This window comes from Schistocerca serialis, chromosome 2, assembly GCF_023864345.2.
Source record: "Schistocerca serialis cubense isolate TAMUIC-IGC-003099 chromosome 2, iqSchSeri2.2, whole genome shotgun sequence".
NCBI classification, from domain to species: domain Eukaryota; kingdom Metazoa; phylum Arthropoda; class Insecta; order Orthoptera; family Acrididae; genus Schistocerca; species Schistocerca serialis.
In genome coordinates, this window is record NC_064639.1 from 1073985390 (window position 1) to 1074005794 (window position 20405).

At 43.2% G+C, this 20405-nt stretch overlaps 1 protein-coding gene across 1 annotated transcript in view; it reads right to left on the reverse strand.

Moving 5' to 3' along the window:
* LOC126456631 (uncharacterized) overlaps window positions 1–20405 on the reverse strand; it is a 96107-nt gene that overhangs the window by 37250 nt on the left and 38452 nt on the right. The window contains exon 2 of the mRNA XM_050092375.1: window positions 18765–19150. Within this exon, the coding sequence (XP_049948332.1) occupies window positions 18765–19150 (386 nt within the window). The remainder of the gene's footprint in view (window positions 1–18764; window positions 19151–20405) is intronic.

Sequence of the window (20405 nt, forward strand, 5' to 3'; positions counted from 1 at the left end):
CTTCAATCTGTGCATCGAGGAAGCAATGATGGAAATAAAAGAAAGGTTCAGGAGTGGAATTAAAATACAAGGTGAAAGGATATCAATGATACGATTCGCTGATGACAGTGCTATCCTGAGTGAAAGTGAAGAAGAATTAAATGATTTGCTGAACGGAATGAACAGTCTAATAAGTACACAGTATGGTTTGAGAGTAAATCGGAGAAAGACGAAGGTAATGAGAAGTAGTAGAAATGAGAACAGCGAGAAACTTAACATCAGGATTGATGGTCACGAAGTCAATGAAGTTAAGGAATTCTGCTACCTAGCCAGTAAAATAACCAATGACGGACGGAGCAAGGAGGACATCAAAAGCAGACTCGCTATGGTAAAAAAGGCATTTCTGGCCAAGAGAAGTCTACTAATATCAAATACCGGCCTTAATTTGAGGAAGAAATTTCTGAGGATGTACGTCTGGAGTACAGCATTCTATGGTAGTGAAACATAGACTGTGGGAAAACCGGAACAGAAGAGAATCGAAGCATTAGAGATGTGGTGCTATAGACGAATGTTGAAAATTAGGTGGACTGATAAGGTAAGGAATGAGGAGGTTCTACGCAGAATCGGAGAGGAAAGGAATATGTGGAAAACACTGATAAAGAGAAGGGACAGGATGATAGGACATCTGCTAAGACATGAGGGAATGACTTCCATGGTACTAGAGGGAGCTGTAGAGGGCAAAAACTGTAGAGGAAGACAGAGATTGAAAAAAAACTGTTATTCCATGCTGCGATGATAAATTTATTGCTCGCTTTGCGGCGGGTCGGGGTTCGCGGGACTCGTTTTGCGATGAGAAAAGTGACATTGAAGAAAACCACCGTCCATACTTACGATTACAAAGTCCGCGTAACTCAAGTAACAAGATAAACCTGTAAATCTCTATTAATAACGGGCAAAGTGGATGCTTCTACCCTTCATTGAAAGTGTTTGTTTGCAGAGTCTCATTTTTTATTACGATCCTTTTCATTTATGCAGTCACCAAGCCCACATTTACATTGGTAGTACATCTACTACTAGTTCGTGCAGCTTATATCACACGTAAGACAGCCGGGATGAGCTAAGTGCAACCCGAAATATTACGAGATTCACACAGGCAATACAATGTTACAAATCGAGTTCACATTCGGTCCTTTTCAGTGGATTCTTCGAAAGAAGATGCTCGCCAAAAGTTCTGTACTTGCATACGGAACACGCCACGCAAAATATTCACAAAGGCCGATAGTTTCACACGCGGTTTATTCAGCAGCCAACATTCCGAAACCTCTCAAAACTTCACGTAAATGTCTGTAATTGCATCTGCTAGCACGGCGATATAAACCGAGGGTGATTGAATCGTCATTTCTTCATCTTACAGATAATTTTTTCGGACACGTCTAACATGACCTTCTCGTCCGACAGCGAGTCCACGACTGACTGACTGCCGTCGCTCACAGGTCATATAACTCATTCAATTAAGTGAGAAAGACTTTTCTCTCATTGGTTGATCAAAATGATCCAGATTAACCTTTCATGATCAATTTCGCGCGCAAACCGCTTTACTCCAATCAGCATTCGGAGATGCATCTACGTCATTTCATATTGCAAAATTTCGCAAAATGTTCCACAAATCCAAACCAAACGAAAATCAAAAGAAAACTATGCTTGAAATATGCTTTAGAACTAAGTATCCTCTTACTATCTCTCTGGCTGCCTTATTACAAAAGCAAATGCTCCTAGTCACACGTCATCCACCAGTTAGGGGGATCCACCGTTTTCAGGACATCCTGGTTACGTAACACTTTCTAGTTACGGGTGGTGTAATACTTTATAAAATTTAAATTTGACGTATGTCCCCACATACACACTCACATTCACTCTCATCTGCTCCCACCCTAACACAAAATATAAATATCAACTTTTAAAATATTATTTTACTTACGAAAGCAAAATTATTAGAAGTCTAGAATTAAAATTTTTTAAAAATAACTTGTGCACACTGAGAGTGCTGTTAGTGTTTTCATATGACAAAGAAACTTAAACTGTCGTGATTACTAGCTGAATTTACTTTACTAATTGTCAGTTGAGTAGTTTTTTATATTTTCAAAACTATTAAAGTTATCTGCATGAAAATTTTATACACTGTTCTTCTAAATTATAAAAGTTCCCATAGTTATTTAGTTTCTTAGGTGAGATGAATAATTACTGCAAAACTCTGCAGTCGTGCAAATAGCTACAACGTTACAGCTTCAACTTAACCAATTTTGGCCTGTGTTTAACATTTATTCATCCCGTAATTCGGTGAAGAACAAGTTCATAACAGTCATTACAGAAATAACTGGAGAGTAACAGGTAGGTAGCGTCCTCATTCCACCTTTTTCTGTACATGCCAGTTCAGGACTAATATTAATTTCAAGTAGAATATGTTTTCATCATGTAGCAAGATGAGGTTTGGTTTGTTAATTTAGAAATCTCTTGGTCTGTGGGAGGCCTTGGGTCGTTGTCTCTACTCACGCTCTGGGGACCTGGCATCGCGGTATCTCGCCTTTGTACACGCGAGAACTTGTGGACAAAAGCGGCTTTCGAAAGGGGAAATCTCCGCCCACACTGCTGAGATTGTGACTGAAAGGCGCCGTACGTGGACGCAGCACGACAGATATTCGCTTGTGTCAGTCACGCTCGAGAGTTTCTCAAAAGATCGACTTTTGGAAGGACATCCGCCTGCCCTTGCAGTTATCTAGGCGGCATGATGGCGCCAAGCGTATCCATTCCTGGACGCACCAGTTTTCATCCCTGCCCTCCCGTCTGGCAGGCTGTTTTGAAATTATGTTCGAAGGGAAAAAGGCGAGCGCGATTTCTTTCGCTGTCATTGGTGGACAACGGATCATGCGCCTTCTTTGGCCGCTGATATTTTTGCCGGAAACCTCTTTGGAGCATAACAGGGCAAGAAGGATTTCATATGCCGACAACTACACATAGGTTGTGATCGGTTGGTGTGAGTGTTGGGCGCGCTTTTTTTTTTTTTTTTTTCCTCGAGGACGCGAGCAAGAGGCTTCAGCAAAGTTTTTCGGAATTCTACGGATGACCGGTGAGAGATTTGACAAGCTATTCAACGGCCGAACGGTAGAGATGCAGACGCTCCGTGACCAAACTGCGGATATCCAGGCTCTCAACTCTGGCGTTGGCGAGCTGAAAAGACTGTATTCCTGGACACAGCTGAGATGATCGATAAGCACTGCTTCGCTTAGCTGTTTTGTTTGAACTGAGAATGGGATCGTCGTAATTCGATCAGGCATCGATCAATTCTAAGGTACCTCACAGGTACGTTTGAATTGATTAGTGCCTGTTTACTGATTTCCTTAATTTTTCTAGTTGCGTGGTTTGCAAGTGGATTTTACTTCAATGAATGTTTGAGTGAGATTTCTCACTGCAATACCAAGTGAGAAACATTTGCTTCCGTGTGTTGTGTCTCGGAATCCTGCATACTCGGCTTGCTAGACACACAATCAAACGAGTCGCATTAATGAGTTTTATTACAAGACAATTACAAATACTTAACTTCGATAGATGTGACGCACGCAAAGGGCAACGTACAAAAAAATTAGTCTTCTTCAGAATAAACAAACACAAGTCCGTGCTACGTAGAGAGTATTAATGATAGAGGCTACGATGTGTCGGCTAACCAAGTGGCTAACAATGAAGCTGCTATCGACGTGGGCTAGTCGGGCGCGGCGCTAATGTCCTCTTCACCTAGGGCCGGGTGCTGTCGCGTTGCCGTCCTGGAGGCACGATTGGCTGACCTCTTCTCACAGCCGCCTTTTCTCTGTTGTTCCCGACTGGCCTGCAGCACTGACTTCACGCCATAACACCTTGCACTCTTGATACGTAACCCTCCCCACAGCATGTCCCATGCACTCAATTCTGCAGTCGGTAAAAGCAAATTCAAAAGCGATTTCTGGAGATAATAACTCTAGTTTCGTTTCTCTTGCAGCCCACGGTTCGATTACTAATGTATGATCGGTGTAACCTAATGTTCCCATGTATATCGATGGCTTTCGAATGTGCATTTACCTTACCTAAAGTGTCTCGTGTATTCCATTGATAGTGTAAATGAATAAGGGACAGGTAAATGCTGCTGCCCGTCACACTGTGCAAGACGGGCACCTGTTTAATCATTTACGAGGACCTATTTGCACGTTTCCGTTGCGCGATTACGTAACTCAATACATAAGCAGCTGAATGACAGCAGGAAAGTCCAGCTGGCATCAAACATTGATTCGATAAGACACGTCGAGGCTCGCAGTCGGCAACTTTCAACAGGCGAAAAGGACTTTCTCATAAAAGGTAAAACGTGTCTGAAGTTACAACTGTCAACATTTCAAGTCACTCGAATTAGTTATGTGACGTAAATGCATTTTCCTGGAGGCAGACTGTCTCCTTCATCTTCGATAAGGATAGAATCTAAAGCAATGAATTAAAATTTGTGCCAAGACCAGGACTTGAACTTGTGTCTCCTGCTTATAAGGCAGATGTGCTGCCCACAGTTTAAGAAGGAACAAAATCAAGATTGGCTACGTGTGAATTGAAGCCTTGTTGGAAAGGGCATTTTGCTAGGGTGCAGGAGCCTAAATTACATTTCAATTAATACAGAAATGATTCAAATACACACTCGTAAGCTAGCGCTGCAGTGGACGTTAACAGACGGTACTAAGCCAGATAGCGAATATGGAGTAACAAAACTGTTGCCATGAAACTTAGTAAAACTGTAGCTACAAAAACAAGTGTACATGAAAAAAAGTGCGCTACGCGGTTGTCCTTTCATATTCTGCTGACGGTACTAAACTTAATCAGATGATCATTTTCAAGCGTAAAACTATGCAAAAACTCCTGAAACACCGCCAGAAGTTGTTGATCACGTACATGACAAGGGTTGGATGGACGAAGCTCGTATGAAATTAATAGAGTATGGGCAAGAAATATAGATGCTTTATTGAAAAAGAGTTCTCTTCTTGTGATAGAATAGTTTAGTAGTCATTTGAAAAATTCTGTGAAAGAGAAACTGGGGCAGAGAAATACAGAGATGTTATTCGTTTTACAATTGCAAAATCTTGATGACATGAGAAATAAACCCATTTAAAGTGTATAAGAGAGAGGAATGGAGCAAATGGATGATGGATGAAAGCCAACATGAATTCACTCCGAGGGGATCTTTAAAACTACCTACAATCAAAGAAGTACCTCAGTGGATAAAACAGTCGTGGTATAGAATGATAGAAAACATTATTGTTAAATCTTTCAAGACGTGGGGCATAATTAACGCTCTCGGTGGTAGCAAAGACCGTCTCATACAATAATGAAGAGAAAAACGATGGCAACGAAGAGGAGGAGGAAGAAGAAGAAGAAGAAGAAAGTTCAGATTGCGGCGGGGCGGGGTTGACCGTCGTTACGCGTTCGTACAGTCTCTCATTAATTGTCCACCTACCTCAGTACGGCTTCCTTATGACGTCACTTCACTCTGCAGTAGTAGATACTCACTAGGCCGTGTAAAGCAGCGTTGATGAAACCAATACCTAATACCTCCCACACAGAAGCCGCGTAACTCAAGTTGCGAATCAGTTTCTGTAAATTCATTTAAAAAAATATCAGGTGGTGGGAAAATACAGTTTACCCGCACTAAACCTTCGGAAATTTTAGTAAACTTTTTTTATTCTTAAGGAAGCACATAAATTTGCCATCAAGTCCGAATTTACTATTTTAACTGCTCTACTGATCCCATCTCAAAGTCTGTACAAAATGTTCTCACACGAATAAAAAAGCCAGAATATCTACCTGTCCGACCCAATTAATGTTCGCTCTGACAATTATTAACCAACTACTATAGCGAACTGAAACTTCGGTCATATTAGTGGTCTTCAGAGTTATAAGTGCTCGCCCAAGTATTCGATAATGTATACGGAATATGTCTCGCGAAATTTCACTAAGACCGAAATATCACACACTGATAATTAATAAAATTGTCCTCACAATGTTCGTAACTCAAACTACCTAAGTCGCGACACTTCCTATCAGCAATGAACTCGACAGTTCTTCATTTCACAAGTTATTTTCTCGGGGACATTTAGCATGATGTTACACGTACGAAGGTTGGCGAGCGACTCTCTCGATGCCATCCGTCTCTATGCCTATCTAACTTTCTGTGCACCGGAACACCTTATTTCTGATTGGCTAATGGTTTAAATGACCAATCAGAATGATCCTTCTAGATCATTCTTGCGGCAAAACTTGCCTGAGCCTATCACTAATCAGAAAATCATTTACGTCATTCCAATGCAAATTTGTAATATAACAATTAATAAAATAGACCAAAATACATAATAATCTTAAAATTAATTGAGAATTATTCCACTTCCTACGTCTATTCTGGCTGCTCTCTTACAAAAGCAAGCACACATCGACATACGGCATCAGCTTCCTCGTTGCACCACAATTTTCGCACGATTCAATTTCACAAGTTTTTTACATAAAATAGTATTAAGTTTTTTCGTATGTCCCACAGACACTCTCTCATTCATTCCTATATATACACACAACAAAATAATAAGTAGATAATAATTTTGAATGATTGTTTTACACTACGAAATGCAGAGTAATTACAGTGTTGAAAAGACAATTCTAGTTAAGTGATTTTACACACTGAGAATTTAAGATCATAAAAAAATACAAACTGTTATTGTTTCTAACTGAGTTTTCAAACGTAAGTGTCGGGTTTTGGACATTTAAGTAATTTTCTCAGTCTCCAGAACTATACGAGATAAAAATCTGAAATTTTGACAAGATCCTTTACTTAATAACAAAAGATTTTGTAACAAGTTTAAGCAAAATCGGATAATTACTATGGTTTATTTAGATTCGTAGGGGGTATGAATTTACGTTCCTACTAGAACTAGATGTTTCTTGAGACCGTTCTCACGGATAGTAGCGTCAGCTGCTCTGTGAGTCATAGCGAAGACACAATCCTACAGTCACCGGGCTACACGGCTGCATGCTTTAGTGCAATGAATGTTGTTCGGCAATAACTTGCTACGTTACAATTGTCAGGGATTTTGAAGGTCTGTTCGGTTTTATATACTAAGATCTTTTCTAGTTTGGCTTTTCAAACAAACAATGAAAATGGTAAAAAATGTTATTTTTTAACAGAACTGCTTAAAAGTAAGGTGAGTCTTAGAGTCAGTAGCGTCTTATAGCCTGTAATATATGGTAACATCATTTTGCTGTGCACTGTGCAGGATGACAAATACACAGTTGCTTAGTACTGATGTAAATGGTACAAAACTAACGTTAATTTTGTACCATTTATATCAATGTTAAACAAATGTGTTGAACTGTGCATTTGTCATCCTGCACAGTACACAGCAAAACGATGTTAAAGTTCTAAGAACGTCGTACTCGATAGTGGTGTGAAAGCCGAAATCTAGATGGTACAAAAGAAAAATACAGCAGTATGCAACCAAATGGCGGTTTATTCTGTAAAAAATACTGTACGACTGTGACTCAGCACTATCAAAAACTTCTCACTCCCAGTCTGATGGAATATTTGGCTGGAAAGGAATAATTCCTCCAACAGTGCCCCCTGCTCTTACGAATTCGGAAAGAGGGAAATAATAGATGAAAAAAGGAGTTACCAAAGAAAACGATGATGAAAAAGCCGGCCGAGGTGGCCGAGCGGTTCTAGGCGCTCCAGTCTGGAACCGCGCGATCGCTACGGTCGCAGGTTCTAATCCTGCCTCGGGCATGGATGTGTGTGATGTCCTTAGGTTAGTTAGGTTTAAGTAGTTCTAAGTTCTAGGGGACTGATGACCTCAGAAGTTAAGTCCCATGGTGCTCAGAGCCATTTGAACCATATGATGATGAGAAAAGTGAGTTCATAGGTATTTTACTAGGAAAAGTGGAAGACATTTTTCTCATAAGGGTATCTTTCGACACTGTGGTACCGATTGTCTATGATACCTTAATTCTGACGTATCACGCCAAGTAAAGCAAAGCAGGGAAAGCGGTGCACCGACATTAATGAAAATTGGTCACTAACGATGCTAAGAAGTAAAATAGCTGACACAAAATGAAAAGGGATTTAGACGTAACAACAGCTTTCCAGTCATATAATGCTTACTTTTTCCTGTATTACGGTGCAACTTAACCACGTTAAGGTGTGCATTAGATTTTAAGTCATTTATGACTGCTTTGGTGAGCAATACTCTTACAGACAGCGCTATCGAAGGACGACTTGCGATCCTCCGAGCAAAGCCTACTCCTTACAAGCCGAAGTCAACCAAAGTGGCAACGCTGTGTAGGCGGCCTACCGAACTGATGGGTTGGGTTGGGTCGATTTGGGGAGGAGACCAAACTGCGAAGTCATCTGTCTCATCGAATTAGGGAAGGAAGTCGGCCGTATCCTTTCAAGGGAACCATCCCGGCATTTGCCTGAAGCGATTTAGGGAAATCACGGAAAACCTAAATCAGGATGGCCGGACGCTGGATTGAACACCGAACTGATGCAGTCCCGTGTTATGCGATGTACAGATTGTGAACGTTTGGCTTCGTTTGTTGTGACATCTGCTACTTTTGTCAAACTTTTCCTGCAGACATCCATAAATATCTGGTCTGTCTGTAAATGTGATTTATCTGACTAGCATGTCTTTACAGTAACGAAATTTAAATATAATTGTAAAAGAGTGATTCATCGTTGTAAACATGCTAGTGAAGAGTAATTTGTTATCTACACGAAATGTGTATTACTGTTAATCCATACATATTATAAAAATGTGTGTATGTATGTGTGTGTGTGGAGGGGGGGGGGAGTACGTCTGCTCCTGATCTCCTCCTAAAACACTGGACCAATTTCAAGCAAAACTGACCCCACTGCACCTTACTGACAGACAATAGCTGCCTTGGGTCTAAGAAACACCTACCTATCATAGTTCAGGAAACATGACGTCATAAACACTGAAATGGTTGAAAAACTGTGGCATAATGCACGATATTTAAATTTTTACTACTACGTTACTAAATCCATACGCAATAAATTTTGCAGACCGTATCCACATATGCCGCTAAACACACCTGCAAAAGCGTATCATTGTACCACACATAGTCCACGAGATATGACGACTTAAACACTGAGATTTGTGAAAAACTGCCGCATTGTTCATGACGTTTAAATTTATTACTTCTTTTCTACTAACTCTATTTGTAAGTCATTTTGCAGACAGTTTCCATATATTCCCCTGAATGTACCTAAAAAATTATATCATGGTATGACACATAGACCATATGATATGCGTGAAAAAAATTGTTATCTTTGCTACTAATTCAATTCGCAAAATAGTTCGCAGACTATATCCACTTCAGCCGTTGAATGTACCTACACGTATGTACTGTAGTACGACACACAGTTCAGGAGATATGATCGCCGCGCGGCGTGGCCGTGCGGTCTGAGGCGCCATGACACGGCTTGCGCAGACCTCCCGCCGGAGGTTCGAATCTCCCTCGGGCATAAATGTGTGTGTTGTTCTTAGCGTAAGTTAGTTTAGATTAGTTTAAGTAGTGCGTAAGTTTAGGGGCCGATAACCTCAGCAGTGTGGTTCGAATTGTTCAAATAGCTCTAAGCACTATGGGACTTAATATCTGAGGTCATCATTCCCCTAGAACTTAGAACTACTTAAACCTAACCAACCTAAGGACATCACACACATCCATGCCCGAGGCAGGATTCGAACCTGCGACCGTAGCGGTCACGCGGTTCCAGACTGAAGCGCCCAGAACCGCTCGGTCACATCGGCCGGCTCGCAGTTTGGTCCCTTACGAATTCACACGCATTTGAAAATTTAGATGTGATCGCATACTCATTGAGATGTGTCCAAAAACGGACCGCCATACATGAAATTTTAATAGATTTAGTCTTTACTACAAAGACACACCTAGATTAGAGCCTACTTAAGGAAATCCCTGACACATGGCAGCGATTTCGACAGCTTTCAACTGCGACATATACCGACACGTACCGTGGGTGATTGAAAGCTATTCCAAGAAAAGCTTACTTAATTTCCAAGAGATCTGTGGTCTGTACAAAGCATTTCAAAGAAGGGGATATAACAAACTTTTATATGTTTAAGGATGTGCTAGGAAACGAGTACAAATACCCACGAGCTCCACCAAAACTAAGAGACTGTGTAATGCCAAGAAATAACGCCATTCCACCTCATTGCTTAAGCAAACCATCTAAATCTGACTCCAGGGACGTTCTACATGAAAGAAGTCTGTAACTGGAGAAGTCCCGGCGGAGGTTCGAGTCCTCGTTCGAGCATGGGTGTGTGGTTGTCCTTAGGATAACGTAGGTTAAGTAGTGTGTAAGCTTATGGACTGATGACCTCAGCAGTACCATAAGATTTCACACACATTTTTTTTTTTTTTTTTTTGAAACTGGAGATAGATCTTTGTAAGAGAGACGAATAGTTGCTTGCGGAAGACGTGATTAAAATTTTTACGTACTTGGGTGAAAATATAGGTAGAATTATGTAAAGTGACATGTGGTGCCATACTGTAATTAACGATTCTATATGTTTCTGTAGGTTACCAGAGGAGGTCATTCCAAAAATTCAAGTTAGCGTGGAGGTCGATAGTTGTGTGTTCGAGTATATGTTTGCAATAGTATTTCAAATGCTCACAACTTGCTAAGGATAGTGACCCTAAACTTGAAAGTAACACGGTGGTCATAGCTAGAGAAGATTTTGCTGAGTTATTTAACCAGTGGAAGCTGTGAACATGAGTGTGTCACAAAACTAAAGAACGTATTGCACATCGGGAGCAAAATTCTACTGAAAACAATAGAAATATTACTCATGTCAATTTCTTATGCGAACGTGTTACGTTAAACGCTATGAAAAACAAAAGGCACTTCGTCAGTAAGTTTCTCTACCTTCTATTAGTATCGGAACAGACCAGTGGAGTACATAACGCTCTTCGTTCATGCAAATACAAAAGCTTATTGCTTCCATAAACATTTCAGCAGAAAGTAATTCAAGTAAGGGTCATTTTATTAAGACTTTTGTAGCCAGATTGCCTGAAGAGGAAAAAATATGTGTTTTAACAGTTGAATGAGATGTATGTTAATCCAAACGTTCAGTTCAAGGGAGGTGTTATAAATGATGATGCTGATAGTTCATTAAGAACTGAACAAGCAACAGTTCTGGCTTTTCTATTTTCATGTGCGTTTGGCAGCATGAATGAAATTGTTCCGTGGCACCTAGTGAAAAATATGTCTGGGCAGTAAAAGTATGAAAAAAGACTAGCAGTTTTACAACATCTGTTGTGGAATTAAAGTCATAACTATGAGGGTCATGCAGCAGGCAATGCAACACGTCTATATTTTGAAAGCGCCATATTATTCCCCACTCTTTTCATACAAAATCATGCTTTTCAACACAATCTCTGTTCAATATGACGGCCTTAGGCCACCTCACTGGGAGGGCGGGTATGGTCGACGTCAGGATCGACGTCTTCCTGTAAGAGTAGCCTTCCCATCACCCATGTGCTGCTTCCCGCGGTCAACAGCTTCATTGGCCCAAACGGATGGAATCCGGAAGGTGCGAAATTCCGGCGGTAGGGTGGATGAGGAAGAACAGTCCAATGAAGTTTTGTGTGCTGCTCTCGGATGCGCACGCTTGAGTGAGTGCTTGTGTTTTCATGGAGGAGGAGGAGCTCGTTTGCATTTTTTGTGGCGACTAACTCCCTAAAGACGTTTCTTCAATATCCTGAGGGCACACAACACACTTCCCAGTTGATCATTGCACCATGAAGGAGGACGTCAAACAGAATAAACCTTCTGAGTACCAGAAGGCTGTCGCCATGAATTTACCGGCTGACGATGTGGCTTCTACATCTACGTGGATACTCTGCAAATCACAGTTAAGTGCCTGGTGGAGGGTAAACGTTTTCTTCGGAGGAGAGGTACTGTGGCGCCACTCCATGCCTTGAAGTTTTGTTTCTGGTTCGAGGTGATGAAAGTATGTTTCATCGCCTGTGACGATGTTCGACAAAAAACTGTCACGATCAGCCGTACAACACGAAGGATTTCCGCAAAGATTCTCCTTCGTTGTACTTTATGATCTAGTGTTAGGCTGTGAGGAATCCATCGGCCACACATCTTTGAATAGAACAATTGGGGGGCGAGTGTGTCAGTACTACCAAAAGAAGTATCTGGTTGTGCAGAGAGGTGTTTAACTGTAATAGGTCGATTACTTCGAACTAGAGAGCTGTCAAGTTCCAGCATTGTAGGAGTCACGGCTGTGTGCTGGAAGCCGGCACGTGGGAGATTTGACTGGTTTGCGTGACCTTGTTGCAGTGATGACAGACGCACCGCCCAACGACTTACTGTGCTTTTGTTCACATTTGTAAACATTCTGTAAGCGCCCATGATATCTGCGATGCTCTGGTTTTCCGCAAAAAGAAACTCAGTGACTGGTCTCTGCTTGGAACGCACCACCGTTAAGGACGCCATTTTGGAGGCTACGTACAGCGACACCATCTATCGGTATTTCATAAAACCACAGCGGCTGAAGCGGTAATATTCCATTATGTTTCACAGCAAATGCCACATTTTTTCAACCGAATTTCTCCGAGGAAAAAATCTGTTCCATACTTATTGAACGCCCCTCGTATAATCTGTGATAATAATGATGTAAAAGCCGGCCGGTGTGGCCGAGCGATTCTAGGCACTTCAGTCTGGAACCGCACGACCGCTACGGCCGCAGGTTCGAATCCTGCCTCGGGCATGGATGTGTGTGATCTCCTTAGGTTAGTTAGGTTTTAGTAGTTCCAAGTTCTAGGGGACTGATGACCTCAGATGTTAAGTCCCATAGTGCTCAGAGCCATTTGAACCATTTGAATGATGTAAAAAGAAACTTTTTCCTGAAACTGACAGAAAGCTCTAAATGCAATTATTACTTCTATATTTCTTTTGACAGTAATGCTAACGTCATATATGTCACGTTTGATACTGTGCACCTGTTTAAAATAATTTCATAAACTCATTAGATGCAGACAAGGGATTTATATTCCCATCATTTGATCAGATATGTAATCAGGTTTTAGCAGCTAAGTTTTCTGATATGGTCAACTTAAGTAGTGGAAAATGTAGAGACACTCCCACTGTAAAAGCAGCTCCAAAGCTCAATTACGGAAGTGCGTATCCCAACGCCTTTGAGGGTCAAAATATATACCTGGAAAACAATGTGTTTCATGACACAACCGTTGCTGTTTTGATGTGTTTCAAAGTGCAGACTGGGAGTACATCACAGCTTTTTAGTAAGTTATTGATGTTGGTCAGCAGATGGCGGTCATTAAATATTAAGTTTTCTTGGTATCGTGGTAATATGTTTTCCATCACTCCTCATCCATTCGGTGAGTTGAATGGACGGAACGAGTTCCATGCCGATGGGAGCGCATGTGGAGAGGCTGTGCATCTTGGTGCACATGTCTGTTCTCCCCCCTCCCCCCACCCCCCCCACCCCCCCTTGTTCCCTGCCCTCTCGCTTTGTTTCTGACCTGGCATTGCTTAATTTCATGTGCCTATGCAGGTTTTCATAGTCGGTCCGTACTAAGTTCATAATGAGTGTATAGATGGTGAGAGCCTTTTATAGTACGTTAGTACTTTTTTAGGGCTTATAATACCTAAGACCATAGTGCCCAGACAGGTAAAGCCCAGCATATAGGTTTTAATCACTCGTCGCATTGTATCTAAGTCATGTTATGAACAGCTTTCTATGTGTAAACTCCTGACTTCCATATATGAATAAGGGTATATTACAATATGTAGTTTTGTATGGCGCTAATATGGATAATGCCTTTGCTTCAGATGTTTTACTCCGTAATTGACGTACTTTATAGTATGTATACTATGCATAGCATGTATAGTAAGTGTATGCGAAAGTGTTATTTGCGTGGGTATTTGATTAGCAGTAATAGTGAAATTGTACTGTAGTAGTAATGAGTGATTACACCGTGGCACTGCTTGGACAGCGCTATCTGGTGGCCGGTTGTGAACCGCTAGAATCGCGGCAGGTGAACCTGTGCGGAATAGGGCAGTGTGATGCCAACCGTTGCTAGTCGAGCAGCGGTTATGTACCGTATAGTTTTATCTTGTGTCTTCGGTTTTACATATCTTGTGGAAAAGAATGACCATGAGAACAGTTGTTTTTTGTATATTTTGTGACATTGATTTTATATCAGCTGGTCTGTCTCATGTATCGTTATATCCAAATGGTTTATAAATGTTAATCTACACTCAGGTATGTGGTACTGTGCTAATAGTAATGTATATAGCGTAACTGATGTAAGCCCTCCCTCAAACCTGTCATGTTATATCATCACAGATCCGACGATGGCACCTTTAGTGTGTTGAAACCAATTATCCAGTAAACAGTATTTAAGCTATCTTGGCTTTTGAATTATTTCTACAACAGAGTGATCGCCCCACTACGCACTATGTTGGTAGGTGGCAGTCATTAAATATGAAGGATTCATCGCTCTCAAGAGAAACACACAGAGAATTGTGCCACGCTAATCAAGTTCTTCTTTGCAGTAAGTTACTTTTTAATAATTTGCAAATGCAGTATTTTCTGATTGGATAGTTTCAGACTGACAATTTTGAAAAGTATTTGGACTGTACGAACAACTATCTGCTGCAATGAAGCATGTCTTTCAATCACCAGATTTTAAATGATGATCTTCCAGTGGTCCAGTCTGATGGCGTTGACGTCAATGACTGAATTCTTCTAGAACGCCCAGAATTTGAAGACTCATATGTCAAAGTCATGAACAGTAGTTATACATGTAATAATTATACTGTTTGCGTTCGTGTTTGCGGGTATGTATCGCAGAACGCTGTACAAAGAAGTCTTGTGAAACTAGTGTTTCATTTATAAAGTCATGAATGCTGCGATCTTTATTTTGACATTCTTATTAAGGGTTGCTTAACTTTCCGATCATTAGGAACTATACATGAAAATCGGCCAGCAATGTTTCGACCAGGATGTGTATCGTATGGTTACAGTACCATGTGTCTACCGCACAATGCTCGTGTGAAAAAGACGTCTCTCTGTGAACTGGTCAAATTACGTCCCAAATAATTTCTTAGAAAACACTAACATGGAAGGACTTGACCCCAAGTTGTTCAAAAGCATTCACCGTTTAATTTTAAACCTACTATATACTTATCGTAACCATTCAGTAGACAACAGTTTAATTAAACAATTAATCAATTAACAGAAAGTTACTTTAAATCATCAATTAATCCAGAATTTGCTTTACCAGTCTCCAGACTATGTAATATGACTAATTGATAACATTAAAATCAATGTTCACAACTGTACATTGATTTTTTTCTTTTACCAAATTAAAATAAAAAAACTCAAATTCATTTACTATGGGGAACCAGACTCTTAAGAACAACAAGTTGAATAAAAACTTTCACCCTGTAATAAATTTAACTGGATCAAAACAAGAAGCATAATTAGCCTTTTATCAATAATATTGCCTCAGAGAAATAATCTACCAACCAAGCAGCTCAAGAAATGTACAGAATTCTTCAATATATAATTTGCAAAAAAACATTACCTATGTCACAAATTTATAGCAACAAGACCTGCAATACTACCCAACATGTTAAACATATAATTCCAGAAGTTAATACAATGCAAAGTAAGCTTCAATAGCTTACAGTTTACCACAGTTCCAGCAGTCATTTCCATCCAGTAGAACGGCCGTCCAGTGACACTACCGTAGTATAAATCTAGCAGCCCACGTGGGCAAAACTAGAACACACCAAGATTTCCATCAATTTTGAATACAAATAAAAGCATGAATTTAAAATAAATCTCTCATATGCAAACGTATACAAAGTCACATTACACATGCCCGGAGCCACAGCAAGTGCAGGCAGTCATTTAAAACACAATTTCAAGCCACCTCTCAGGCACGCAGGGAGTAAAAATGTAGAAGGAAGCAGTTACAATGCTTGGACCCAGAGTTCAAAAAAATGGTTCAAATGGCTCTGAGCACTATGGGACTTAACTTCTGAGGTCATCAGTCCCTTAGAACTTAGAACTACTTAAACCTAACTAACCTAAGGACATCACACACATCCATGTCCGAGGCAGGATTCGAACCTGCGACTGTAGCGGTCGCGCTGTTCCAGACTGAAGCGCCTAGAACCGCTTGGCCACACCGGCCGGCAACTAACAAAACAATATCTACTTCCTCCTAATATCTACCAATATATAGACTGGCATGAACAAACACTTCTTCCTAACGCTCATGCTTAGCTCGGAGCAGCGGCCCCACTGTCGCTACGCCAACTCTCCGTCGCTTCGCTTACCTCCCGGACACGGAGCGCCAACTAGCCACGTGGCGCGGCAGCGAACCAAAGACACACAGACAGCGATGGGTCGACTCGGAAAGAGCCGCCACGGCTCACTCTTGTTCCAGAAGTAAATGAGACAACAAAGGTGTAACCGGCAAACTGTCATTTACGTTTGGTGAGTGTGCGGGCAGCTCAGCGCAAAGTACGGTATAAAGCTGATCCCAGAATGACTATTATTATAGTGATATCTTCAACGTCCAGAAAATGGTTCAAATGGCTCTGAGCACTATGGGACTTAACATCAGAGGTCATCAGTCCCCCAGAACTTACAACTACTTAAACCTAACTAACCTAAGGACATCACTCACATTTATGCCCGAGGCAGGATTCGAACCTGCGATCGTAGCGGTCACGCGGTTCCTGACTGAAACTCCTAGAACCGCTCGTCCACAACGACCGGCCAACTTCCAGGAAACGGAACCCGTAGGAACAGCGAAGATCTCAGTCATTACTTACACATGTCAGCTGTCTACACCACAAGTTCTGAACACTTAGGCATCACGATTACAATTGTATTCATGCGTCTCACATTGTGGATAATTTCTCTCTGAATAGTATTTAAATTTCTTTAAAAACTGAAATCAGTAATTAGTAATATTTTGATCAATCTTAGCCGAGTGTGCATAAATTGCTTATCTGTTGTATTTGGTGGGTAACTTCTTTCTGTATTGCGACCAAGCCGCCGCTGAGAGCCCCAGGGTCGACGACACATTTGTGAGAGTTCTATACAGAACGTACCACCATTAGTAGCGGGAGCTTGGGGCACCAAGCTGAGAGGGGTGCCATGGGGCCCAAGTGCAGTATTCGTGTACAATGCGTGAACAATTAGTACCGAAATATGACACTGGTGAAAGTGTACGAGTGCAACAGGGGTGGAGGTTGAGGGTGGAGGGGAGATGGGCGCCCAGTGATAAGTCGCTTGTGTGAAGAAAAAGTCTCGAAGCGGCCCCGACTGCGACTGTGCCGTATTAGGAGGTAATGAGATACTGCTTGTGGTCTTGTTGTTGGAAGAAGTCCCGGAATAAGCTCATGATATTAACAAAGTGTTCTTTTAACCGTGATATTGTCTTTGATCTATTACTGTAGAGACCTTAAAAAGAATGATGTACCACCATAACTGGCATAGCCAAGTAGACAAGTATCGAACTTTAACACATTGTAGCATGTGTGTTGGTTGATTTGGTGAATAACTGTAGCTATGGGAGGAGTCTCCGGCATTCCTCCTCTTAAAAGTCTGAATTAATTGTACCTTTTGTATCCCGCCTAGAAGGCGGCGCGTGGGTCTGCTCCTCAAAACTGAAAGGTTGGCCGAATGAAGGAAGCGAGTAACGGTAGGTGAGGTAAGATTTTCGGTATAGCTTTTTACGTGAAAGTACATTTAATTATTAGTCAAAGACATGCGCAACTTTACACTGAAGAGCCCGTAAGTGCGACTGGATAGGCATCAACGTTAATAGCCACTAGTAGGAGGACAAACTACGTATCATTGAAGCAACAAAGTTAGTAATGGCCCCGAAAGGAAGTGGAAACTTTTGTGGCGGTGTTCGTAGCGACAAACAATTCGCGGTAGAAACAGCTTACGAAGTCACCGCCACACTTTTAATAGCGGGCCGACCGGTCCGCTGGAACAGTGAACAGAAAGATGAAAACCCAAACACTCTGATTAAATAAAAGTCGGTACTTATCTTTATTAACGAAGATACAGAAACACAGTGGTGAACTCCGTGTCTACAGAAATCTGTCTAGTTCGAGTCGGAGCGGTTAGGTCAGCGTCGGCTGACGACAAACAACAACTCTGCTGCGATGAACACACAACTGACTAGCAAGTACACAATTCGGTGACGAGTATACAACTGAGCGGCGAATACAGAAGTGTTCTAGCGCTCGCGACTCCAGCGCTTAAGAAGCCAGAAGCCAGCGGTGGCGCGCGCAGACTTGCGGCGATTTGCTGTCTCGCTGGCGCTGCTTATGCGGGCGGCGTCCGGACTTTGATGCTGCCAACCTTTTGGCAGCGGGCTCGGGTGGCATTACTGGCTAGGATATAACACTCCTCCCCCCCAAATCGCCGCACCGTCGTTGAATAATGACGTGGCGAGCGTCGACGGCGGGGGAGGGGTCTGGCCGCAGGCGTAGCAGAAGAGACCGGGGCGGAGACTGTTGTCGGTGGCAGTCCCCGGTCCGCACCCCAGCATTGGCTGCGCGGGGCCTCGGGAAACACCGACTGAAAACCGAGGTCAGGGTGCACGCCTGTGACCACGGGCGCAGCTTCTGGTACTGGACGCGACGGGGCGTCGGGACCCACGAAGAGAAGCAGCGTCTCCTGACGCTGCGCCGACGGCTGCTGAGTGGGCGCCGGACAAGGCGCTGCGGTGTCAGACTCCTTGGGGGTGCCCAAGGAAAGCGGCTGCAGGACAGGCTGCACAGCCACCTCTTGGGAAGGCGGCCCGGCTGAGGGGTCGACGTCCATCAGCTCCGAAGGCGGTGGTGACTGAAGAGGGACCGCAGGCGCCGGAGCGACCACCTGGGGCGCTCCCGGATGAAGCTGCGCGACAGGCATCAACGGGACGGGCTGTCGGCGTCGTAGCGGCGACGGCTGCTGCTGCTGCCCTGGGGGCGGCAGCGAAGTCGGAAGGCGCGGCTGGAACCCGCCGCGGACCAAATCTGTGGACAAAGAACGAGCGGCAGAATCCGGGCGGCCAGCGCGGCGCAATTGGTTCTGATGCCTCCTGTGCACCCCAGTAGCACCTTGAACAGTATAAAAACCGCGACCCTGGACACTTATCACGGTACCACGTTCCCAACGACGGCGACCGTGATAAACTCTGAAAAAAACGGCGTCGTTGCGCTGAAAACGCGGACGATGCTCAGATGCGGCGGGTCGATCCGGGGGGTGCAACAACCGTAGTAGGGTGCGATGACGACGGCCGTGGAGAAGTTCCGCAGGCGAAGGGCCGTCGCGTGGCGTGGTTCGGTACGACGACAGGAACGTGATGAGGGCCTGATGACGAGAGTGCGTAGCACGAAGGCGGTCCATATGATCCTTGAATGTGCGTACAAAACGTTCCGCTGCACCATTCGATTGAGGGTAGAAACGGCTTACGAAGTCACCGCCACACTTTTAATAGCGGGCCGACCGGTCCGCTGGAACAGTGAACAGAAAGATGAAAACCCAAACACTCTGATTAAATAAAAGTCGGTACTTATCTTTATTAACGAAGATACAGAAACACAGTGGTGAACTCCGTGTCTACAGAAATCTGTCTAGTTCGAGTCGGAGCGGCTAGGTCAGCGTCGGCTGACGACAAACAACAACTCTGCTGCGATGAACACACAACTGACTAGCAAGTACACAATTCGGTGGCGAGTATACAACTGAGCGGCGAATACAGAAGTGTCCTAGCGCTCGCGACTCCAGCGCTTAAGAAGCCAGAAGCCAGCGGTGGCGCGCGCAGACTTGCGGCGATTTGCTGTCTCGCTGGCGCTGCTTATGCGGACGGCGTCCGGACTTTGATGCTGCCAACCTTTTGGCAGCGGGCTCGGGTGGCATTACTGGCTAGGATATAACAGAAACAATGTTGTTAGCCGGCCGTGGTGGGCGAGCGGTTCTAGGCGCTTCAGTCTGGAACCGCGCGACTGTTATGGTCGCAGGTTCTAATCCTGCCTCGGGCATAGATGTGTGTGCTGTCCTTCGGTTGGTTAGGTTTAAGTAGTTCTAAGTTCCAAGGGACTGATGGCCTTAGATGTTCAGTCCCATAGCGCTCAGAGCCATTTTTGAACCAATGCTGCTAGCTCGTCTCCTCGGAGTCAAATGGGTTGAATCTGCAGCGGAGCTCGTAGAGCTGACCAACGCCTGCTAAAGGGCGCTGTCGTCGTTGTCGATGTCGTAGTGCCAACCTATGAACTTGCACCTACGCCA